Source organism: Echinops telfairi, unplaced genomic scaffold, assembly GCF_000313985.2.
Source record: "Echinops telfairi isolate 266 unplaced genomic scaffold, ASM31398v2 ScPeMD7_1;HRSCAF=3_0, whole genome shotgun sequence".
NCBI lineage: Eukaryota > Metazoa > Chordata > Mammalia > Afrosoricida > Tenrecidae > Echinops > Echinops telfairi.
The window spans coordinates 2,720,894-2,730,300 of NW_022103896.1; the positions used below are offsets into that span (position 1 = coordinate 2,720,894).

The following is a 9,407-nucleotide window of genomic DNA, read 5'->3' on the forward strand; positions in this document are numbered from 1 at the left end:
TGACACTGTTACCTTAAGATAATCCCTCAACCATTAACCAAAAACACCTCCGGAAGTCTTCTCACAATCCCAGAGCTCTCTTTGCTTAGCTCACAGAGAGTGCGTGCTCTGAACATTTTGGTCTCCAGAGATCTGAGAGTATTTACGGGGGATCAAAGCGACCACAGCAGTGGAAGAGATTAGATAGGAGGCTAGGGGTCAGGGAGTTCAGGACCCCGGGCGGGACAGGTCAGAAAAGTTAGCCCAGAAAGCTTGCCCAGCTCAAAGAGTGTAAGGGCTGCTCAGGTTGTTGGATTGGCGTTGGCTCCGCTTTGTGTAGGCCCAACCAACAACCGCCAAATAAAAAGAAACAAGGTTTTTTTAAATCGTTTTATTGGGAGCTCGTACAACGCTTATCACAATCCACACATACATCCATGAGACGAGAATTTTTAAAGGAGGAATAAATAGAACTCATCCTCAAAGCAAACTCAAGGCCAGCAAGTCAATTCTGACTCGTAGTGCCGAGGTGGAATAAGCACACACAACTTAAAATAGACTAAATTAAAAGGAGAGAGACAGACAGACAGTAATGAAACAAATGCTCTTGGACCCACCATCCAAGCCCAAAGCTCCTGCCTTGAGCCCCCAGGGTTGTGGGAAAGTGGAGTGGAAAGAGAAAGGGATTTCCCCCATGGACTTGTGGACGCCACCACCTGTACAGTCAGAGGACTCTTGGCAGACACAGCAGACCTGGGAGGGCAAGCGGTGTGGTCAAGAAGAGCCCTGGTGGTGGGGTGGCACAGCGGGTAAGCGCTCAGGAGTGGACATCCACCAGCAAGGCCGAGGCCGGCTGCTGCTTCCGAGGTGAACGGCAGTTGTGTCCCATGAGGTTGCTGGTTGCTCCTGGCTGTGCACACAGGCTGGCGGGGTGAGCCCACCAGGGCTGGCTGCCTCTGGAAAGGCTGCAGCTCTGGCGGTCCTGGGGAAGTTCCCTGCGTCCCGTAGGCGTGCTGTGGCAAGTCGGAATCCACTGGGCAGCAAACACGGAAGAGGCCTTTTTGGTTCTCGGTCACCAGCTGAGGGCGTGGGGAGAGTCGTGGGGAGAGTCATCGTTTCACTGGGTGGTTTTAGCCTGGGGAGGGCATAGCAGGGTGATGGCGCGTCTGGACTGGGCGTGGAACACTACCTGTGAACAGGGCCAGTCCAGAGGCCAGGAGGTGAGGTGCACGGCGCTGGTGTCAGCTCCCTCTGCCAGTTTATAGCCTGTCAACTGTTCAGTAGCCACTAGCCACATGGGGCTGGGGGCGTGTGGTGCCCTGTGCATTTAAATCAAGTGGGGACCAGTTAACCACTTGGTACCACAGCCCCATTGGCCCCCACTGGCAGTCCCCATACCCCATGTGGGCAGTGGCCTCCGCCCTGGCCTGTACAGTTGAGGTGTCAGGGCTGTCAGACTGTTCGGTCCCCCGAGGGGAGTGCACTGTGGGTCTGGCTCAGAATCTGAGACTTGAGAGTCTGAGCCAGGTGGCTGCAGGTGCAGAGGCTCTGCTGCATGCTCTGTGCATGCAGATCCTGGCCCTGCCACCCAGTCTCCTCACATGGGTGCGGGTGGTGTGCGACGGGGCAGGCTCCCCGACTCCCACCGTCCATCTTCCCATATTTTGTGATACGGCACCCCTTTAGCGTGAGCAGAGTTCATGGTGCAGAAAAGGCGGGGACAGACCGTGGAAAGGGCGCCGTCTGGGGTCTGCGGTTGTCACTGGGCGTCACTCTGTTTGCTGGATCACTTAGCTGTCCTCAGAAGGTGTCTTCAAACTGGCTCAGAGGCCTGAAGGGACCCGGAAAACAGGAGCCCCTGCCACTGGCAAGGTGTACCTTCCTCGGCTCTGACAACCAGCACACTGTGGCCTCTCCCTGGCCCTGAGCCTGTGTTGCCCCACTCCCAAGGGTCTCCTCACAGAGGCCCTGGGTGTCGGCCCTCTAGTCCTCCAGGCCCTCCTGGGGCCCTTCCGCACAGGCACCTTCCCGAGTCCTGCAGGCTGACCGATTCCTCGGCTTTGTGGTTTGGTCCAGGTGTGCTCTCTTTCCCCTTGCTGAGCTCAGACCCCGCGCACAGCCTGGGAAGCCAGATACCTGTGGAGACAAGCGCCTGTGCCCTCCTGCCACAGAACCGTGGCAGCCCACTGGGACGTGCCTGACCATGTGTGATCTGCACCCACAGGTGGAGCTGGAGGTCACCCTGCCTGGGGAAGGCAAGGACCGCATCTTCAAGGTGTCCATCAAGTGGGTGTCCTGCGTGAGCCTGCAGGCGTTACACGATGCACTTTCAGGGCGGCTATCCAGCGTGCCCTTCGAAACGATCCAGGCCCTGGACGTGGTCATGCGGCACCTGCCGTCCATGAGGTGAGAGGTCCCAGGGCCGGCCCCGAGGGGGTGCCTGAGTCTGTAGCGTGCACTGCCGCTGCCAAGTCATCCCCTGCTGCTGTCAGACACGCCACGAGGACGGCCATCCGTCCTCCCAGCTGGGGAGGCTTTCTAGTACCCACTGTGCCATGGAGCTGCTCTGTGCCCATGACCCCAGAAGCCGACTTTTCACACTGGTTCACAAGCGCTCTCTCTGTCTCTCTCCTGGTTCACAAGCTTTCTCTCTCTCTCTCTCCTGGTTCACAAGCTTTTTCTCTCTCTCTCTCTCTCTCACACACACACACACTCTCTCTCTCTCTCTCTGGGTCAGAAATAAACGGACTCACGGTGCCTCCTATGGGTTTCCGAGACTTACCATCGTCCACAGAGCAGACTCCGTCTTTCTCCCTAGGAGCTGCTGGGGGTTCCAACTGCGGACCATTTGGATTGCAGCCCAGCGTGTCACCACAGGGTGGAGGGCTAGAATTCAGGGCGAGGGCTCCAGGACAAGGACCACCCCCACCCCTGCGTTTGTGTGTGTGTGCGCACGCTCTGAGGGAAGGCCTGTGTCTCCTCAGCTTCTGTTACTTGCAGGGCTCCCCGCTTCCTGGCATCTGTTTTCCTTCGTCTCCGCTCCACTGGCCTGTTTAATCTCTCCTCTTTCCAAAGACAAGGCCCAGACACCCCACACTAGTCTTCCCTCACAAACGCCAGAGAGGTCCCTTCCAAATGGGATCGGCAGCACAAGCACCGAGGTTAGGATTGGGGTGTCATAACTCAAGTCACGACAGACCCCCAGTCTGCTCTTGTGAAGGTGCTCAGGAGGTGTCCAGCTCCCGCTGATGACAGACCAGGAAGGAAGGTGGACCCCACCCTGAGGTCTCACCATCCATGCTGCCACCCATGCTGTGTTCCCTTACCACGTGTGAGGCCGAGTGAAGAGGCTTGCCTTTTCTGGAAAGTGCACGTACCCACACAGGGCGGTCTCCTGTTCCAGGTACACCCCTGTGGGCCGCTCCTTCTTTACCGCCTCCGAGGGCTGTTCCAACCCCCTGGGTGGGGGCCGAGAGGTCTGGTTTGGCTTCCACCAGTCCGTCCGACCCTCGCTTTGGAAAATGATGCTGAATATTGACGGTGAGTGAAGGCAGGTCGTGGGGCTGGGAGGGCGCTGACAGGCCAGGCCATTTTAGGTCTCTCTGAACATCAGCCTCCTTTGTCCTGAGACCAGAAGAACTAGATGGTGCCCAGCTCTGGGGTGGGGTGGGAGTGCCAGCAGGCAGGGAATGCGGAGCAAAATACAAAATTTCCCCCATGAACTCCTTGCTTTCTGTCGCCATGGAAGCTGCTTCAGCCCCCCAGAACAACAGCCTTGAGATCACCTTCAAACCCTAAACCAGAGATATCCTGCAAGTCTCCTTAAAGTCCAACAGTAGGTTAGCCTGACTGAAAAAGGGAAGCTGCGCGGAGTGCCGTGCTCTTTTGAGTTCCACGTAGATGAGACCCAGGCGGCCATAGCGGGCGGTGAGCGGTGTTCATGGAACGGGGCAGGAGCTGGAAGCAGGGACTGCGCAGATGACTGTACCTGCAGGACCCCCTGAAGTGGTGTGTCCTCTGCTGTCGTGTGTTCCGGCAGCAATAAAAAGGAACTTGAGAAAGGAAAACAATCACTCAAAAACGCAGCGATCCATTGGACAGAGCTCGAGACGCTAACCATCAGTGTTTAAAAGTGTAGTGGTTCTGGAAACCCCAAACATGGCCAGGGCCCTCGGGTTTTGTTTGTTTCTCAAGACGAGTTTCAGGCCTCAGAGGGTGAATCAGTAGTGGCCCCGACTGGGGGGAACGCTGGGCAGCCCCTCCTGCATGTGAATGCCGACGGTGGGCTTTGGGGGAGGCGCAGCAGGTGAGCCAGGGGTCTCTGGGCGCAGCCGGTCAGGAGCAGGACCGCGCGAATGGTCTCGCTGGCTCTCTTCCTGCCTGCAGTCTCTGCAACGGCCTTTTATAAGGCACAGCCTGTGATCGAGTTCGTTTGTGAAGTTCTGGATTTTAAAAGTATTGAAGAACAACAAAAAACTCTGACAGATTCCCAAAGGGTCAAGTTTACCAAAGAAATCAAAGGTAACACCCTCTGGGGGCTGGGAGACTGAGGTTGGGTGGAGGGGACAGTGAGCTGGTCGCCGACAGGGCCAAAGCTGGTGCTGACATGGGTGTGGGTGCGTCCTCAGGTCTAAAGGTGGAGATAACGCACTGTGGCCAGATGAAAAGGAAGTACCGAGTCTGCAACGTGACCCGGCGGCCTGCCAGCCACCAAACGTAAAGCCCTGCCCCTGCCCCTGCCCCTCACTGACCCCACTGTGCAGTGACCTAGGTGGCTAAAGGACATCTCTGCTGGGAGGCCTGCAGGGACAGCCCAGCAGCCTGTGGTAGGGCAGTAGATGCCAGCTGTGTGGCCCCGGCTGTACAGGCACCATCCCTACAGGGAAGGCCCACCCCAATCAGACCCTCTGCTCAGGTGGAGAGCCCTTACTACCACTTTGCCACCCACCCCTGATTCAGCCTCAGAGAAGCTCCCTATCCCTGAACCCTCCTGCTCCTGGCCCAGCTGAGAGGACGTGTTCTCTTACTGTAAGAGGCCACTTCTTCCTGTGAAGCTGCTGGGCCCGTGGCATCGGTCACGGAAGGTTGGACTGGCCTCCTTTTGCACAGTGGGTACAAGATACGCAGTGTAGAGGGTCTTACACGGTAGGAGCACACAAGTGTCTGTACTGCCCAGCTCCAGGGATGGGGGTGTGGAAGTGCTCTGAAGTATCCCAGATAATCAGTCGTACAGGAGTGGACACCACCCTCAGACAAGGCATTGAAGGAGGAGCGCCCCACCCCCCACCCCCCCGCGCCCCTTCCTCCGCGCTCAGCCCTCCCTGGCCACCCTGTGCCGCAGGTTCCCGCTGCAGCAGGAGAGCGGCCAGACCGTGGAGTGCACGGTGGCCCAGTACTTCAAGGACAGGCACAAGCTGGTGCTGCGCTACCCCCACCTCCCATGTTTACAAGTTGGGCAGGAGCAGAAACACACCTACCTTCCTCTGGAGGTAAGCCCCCCAGATGGCCAAGGTGGGATATCTCTACCACCCGGGCAGGGTAGGAGGCCTAGCTCACTGACTTCTTTGAGCCTCAATGTACTTGTGAGTGAAATGGGGCAGGATTGGTGTCTGGGTGAAAGGAGCTGTCATGTGATGAGGCCTCGGGGGGCCTGCCAGCCACTGTCCTGGGAAAGGGCCTTGGCCTGCAAGGGGTGCGCGTTGGAATGGGAGCAAGTCCACCAGAGGCGGCCTTGGCTTTTTAGGGGCAGCTGTTCAGCAAGCAGGCAGAGCCCTGCTCCAACCCATGTGGGCACTGGACACTGCAGCCCTCGTCCGTGCTGGGGGCACTGTGGCCTCCTGCAGCCTACCATTCCTGGGGAGCTTAGGCGGACCACCACCGCGGTCCCAGCCCAACACGGTTTTCAGGGCTGAAGGCATGTGCCCAAGAGCGCCATTGGTCCCCTCTCTCCACAGGTCTGCAACATAGTGGCTGGACAGAGGTGCATCAAGAAACTTACTGACAATCAAACCTCAACCATGATCAGAGCGACGGCCAGGTCTGCGCCCGACCGCCAGGAAGAGATCAGCAAACTGGTGAGGGCAGCCGGGCCAGGGTCGGGGGCCTTCGTGGGTGGGATAGGCATGAGCGGGGGCAGACGGTGTCTCATGCCTTCTCTCTCCCCCCACCCCCCTCTGCAAGATGCGAAGCGCCAGTTTCAACACAGATCCCTACGTGCGTGAATTCGGCATCATGGTCAAAGATGAGATGACAGACGTGACCGGGCGGGTCCTCCAGCCACCCTCCATCCTCTACGGGGGCAGGGTACATGTGCGCTGGGGGGCAGGGTACATGTGCGCTGGGGGGCGGGGCTGTGTGTGCTAGGGCGGGGCTGCCTTGCTGGGGGCGGGGCTGGGTCTCATCCGTTGAAAAGCATCTTTGTGTGGCACATGCGCTCTTCAGCATAGAGTTCCTTTCCAGAGGCTTGTGCGGTTTTTGTAGCTTCCTAGCTGTCCAGTCCTCTGGAGCCCTTGTGGCACAGTGGCTTACACATTGGCCTGCTAACCACAGGTCAGCACTTTGAAACCACCAGCTGCACCTCGGGTGGAAAAGGAGGCTTTGTAGTCCCATAAGATGACAGCCTGGGAAAGCCACAGGGCCAGTGCTGCTCTGCTGCCATTTGGGGGCTGGGGCGGGGGCGGATCCCACTAGCTCATCTTCTGTTCATTTGGCTGTCCACTTTTCACCCAGACACCTGGGAGGGAGGCGGGGCGGAAGTGGGATTTGTTCTTGCGCAGGGAGCCGCTATTGGGCCAAGGACAGACAGACACTCTCCCCTGGTGTCTTGCAGAACAAGGCGATTGCCACCCCTGTGCAGGGTGTCTGGGACATGCGGAACAAGCAGTTTCACACGGGCATCGAGATCAAGGTGTGGGCCATCGCCTGCTTTGCCCCCCAGCGCCAATGCACTGAAGTCCACCTGAAGTAAGTGCCCTGGGCGGGCAGTGGGCGGGAGCACGTGCCCTCATGTGACGGGGCTTCTATTTCCACTGTCACCGGGGGGCCACTTGTCTGCCTCCCCTCCCTCGGCGGGCCTCCAAGGGGCCAGTTGGCCCAGCTGCCACTCTTGTGCCCGTTCCCATCCCCACACCCACATCACCTGTCCTAATGCCCAAACAGGCAGTTCCCTCCAAAAATGCCCGGCACCCAGGGGCCCAGAGCTGCTGGATGCCCCCTTCCCAGAATAAGGGTACGGCTTCCTTTGAAGGCCCCCCGCCCTGGCCAGCAGAGGCTGCTGGGCACGACAGCTGGTGCTGGGGTGTCGATGTAAGAGGACACGGCTCCCTGCGAGTGCAGCAGCTGTCCCACAAGGTGGAGCCAGCCAGGGTCTCTCGGTGCTTAGTGGTGAGCAGTGACAGGTGTCAACCAAGGGGCCACGGGAGTCCTGCAGGAGGTGGGGGCTGCCCCCGTGCGGTCTTGCCGACACTAATGGCCAGGCCTTCCCTCTGTGGTGCCTGGGGTGGTTCCGAGCCCAGCCCCAGACGCACGGTTAGGACTCACACGGATAGCCCCCAGAAGGCCACCCATCTGAGGGGCACCATTAGGACATGTGGACCTAGGTGGCACTCTGCTGCCCACCAGGAGGGCCTGGGTTTGAGCCTGTCTGCCTCTATGGGGGTAGCCCCGAGAGCCCAGGGTGGAATTTCTCTGTCCGACAGGTGACTCTGAGTCAGAGACGGGCCCCCTGGCAGTACGTGGGGAACAAGGTTCCCTGCTGGATAATGTGTTTGGTGGGTTTGCTGCATCGGCCTCTGTAGGAGAAAGATGAGTTCTTGTGCTGCCTTCCTTCCAGGGCCACTGTGAGCCCAGGTGTCATGTGAGCACGGCTGTCGTGTCCTCCTGCAGGTCCTTCACAGAGCAGCTGCGCAAGATCTCCAGGGACGCCGGGATGCCCATCCAGGGCCAGCCGTGTTTCTGCAAGTACGCCCAGGGCGCCGACAGTGTGGAGCCCATGTTCCGCCACCTCAAGAACACCTACGCCGGCCTGCAGCTGGTCGTGGTCATCCTGCCGGGAAAGACCCCTGTCTATGGTAGGTGGTGCTCGCTGGTGGGGGGCCACTGCCCAGGGGTTGTCCAGGGCCACCCCCACCCCTCCTGTGGTCATGGTGCCCAAATTCTGCACGAAGGTCAGCCCCCTGCCCTCCCCACCCAAGGGGGCCGTCCCCTCTTCATCACCTCAGAGCCCTTGCAGACTGCTTTCAGACACCATCAAGCCCTGGGACCTACCTGTCCAGCCCGAGTTGTCTGCCCCATGGAGGGGGATGGGGCTGGGGCAGGGGTTGCGGGGTGGGCTGGCCCTGGTCTTGAAGCATTCGAAGACCAAGAAGCATACTTCTCCCTTTCAGATCCTTTAGGTGTGGGGAGGGGCGGTGGTACGTGGGCACTGAGGGACCCCGGAGCACAGAGCTCCCACACCCAGGAGAGGGCCAGGAAGAGTGGGCTCGGGGATCAGCGTTACCAGCAGCTGTGCCCTGAGAGCCTGGGGGAAACAGGAGGGGCTGCGTGTCTCTGGGTTGGGGGGACCCTCAGCAGCTACTTGAAGGGAACAGTTCCTGACTTATAACACTCCTTGGCTCCCCCCACCCCCACCAAGAGCACACTGCTGAGTGGGACAGGCCAGCCTGGGGTCCCGTAGGTGGGCCCACCTCTAGGCCACCACAGCACGTCACAGGTCAGTGCTTTTGTGAATATGACCAGGGTCCCTGGGAGGTAAGCGTGTCTGCCCCTCCTGAATCCAGGAGGCGTGCGATGGCCCAAGGGAAACACGTGGCCATAGGACAGTAGCGCCCATAGACGTGCTCAGCGCAGGGCTCCGGCCTGATCCCCTGGGCAAAACCTGTCGTCTGTGAGGGGCAGTGAGCCCTAGAATGCCTGGGGTGCCCCAGCCACCGAGTGCCACGCCCTCCACGGTCAGCCGAAGGCCTGCATACACTGGAGGGACTGGCTGTGCCCAGCCCTGAGGGAGGGCAGGGCTGTGGAGACATGCTGTCAGGCAGAAGGAAAGTAGCACCGAGCCTTGAGGGGTGTGCGCTGTGACTGCGTGTTGGCAGTGGCGGAAGGGGGTGCAGGCGAACGCTGAGCTGTGGCCTCTGTCCTGCAGCTGAAGTGAAGCGTGTGGGTGACACCGTGCTGGGGATGGCCACGCAGTGTGTGCAGATGAAGAACGTGCAGCGGACCACCCCGCAGACCCTGTCCAACCTCTGCCTGAAGATCAACGTCAAGCTGGGAGGGGTGAACAACATCCTGCTGCCCCAGGGCAGGTGAGTGCCTAGTGGGGGTGAGTCCACACGCCCAGGGCAGCTGAGTGCCGGGTAGGGATGAGTCCACACGCCCAGGGCAGGTGAGTGCTGGGTGGGGGTGAGTCCACACGCCCAGGGCAGGTGAGTGCC

General features: G+C 59.7%; 1 protein-coding gene across 1 annotated transcript in view; it reads left to right on the plus strand.

Moving 5' to 3' along the window:
• The window catches only part of AGO2 (argonaute RISC catalytic component 2), a 23,826-nt gene that overhangs the window by 3,641 nt on the left and 10,778 nt on the right, over nucleotides 1-9,407 (plus strand). The window contains exons 2-11 of the mRNA XM_004697379.3: nucleotides 2,081-2,385; nucleotides 3,383-3,519; nucleotides 4,366-4,500; nucleotides 4,608-4,695; nucleotides 5,321-5,468; nucleotides 5,934-6,053; nucleotides 6,160-6,282; nucleotides 6,809-6,942; nucleotides 7,864-8,048; nucleotides 9,119-9,278. Coding sequence (XP_004697436.1) covers nucleotides 2,081-2,385; nucleotides 3,383-3,519; nucleotides 4,366-4,500; nucleotides 4,608-4,695; nucleotides 5,321-5,468; nucleotides 5,934-6,053; nucleotides 6,160-6,282; nucleotides 6,809-6,942; nucleotides 7,864-8,048; nucleotides 9,119-9,278 — 1,535 coding nt within the window. The remainder of the gene's footprint in view (nucleotides 1-2,080; nucleotides 2,386-3,382; nucleotides 3,520-4,365; nucleotides 4,501-4,607; nucleotides 4,696-5,320; nucleotides 5,469-5,933; nucleotides 6,054-6,159; nucleotides 6,283-6,808; nucleotides 6,943-7,863; nucleotides 8,049-9,118; nucleotides 9,279-9,407) is intronic.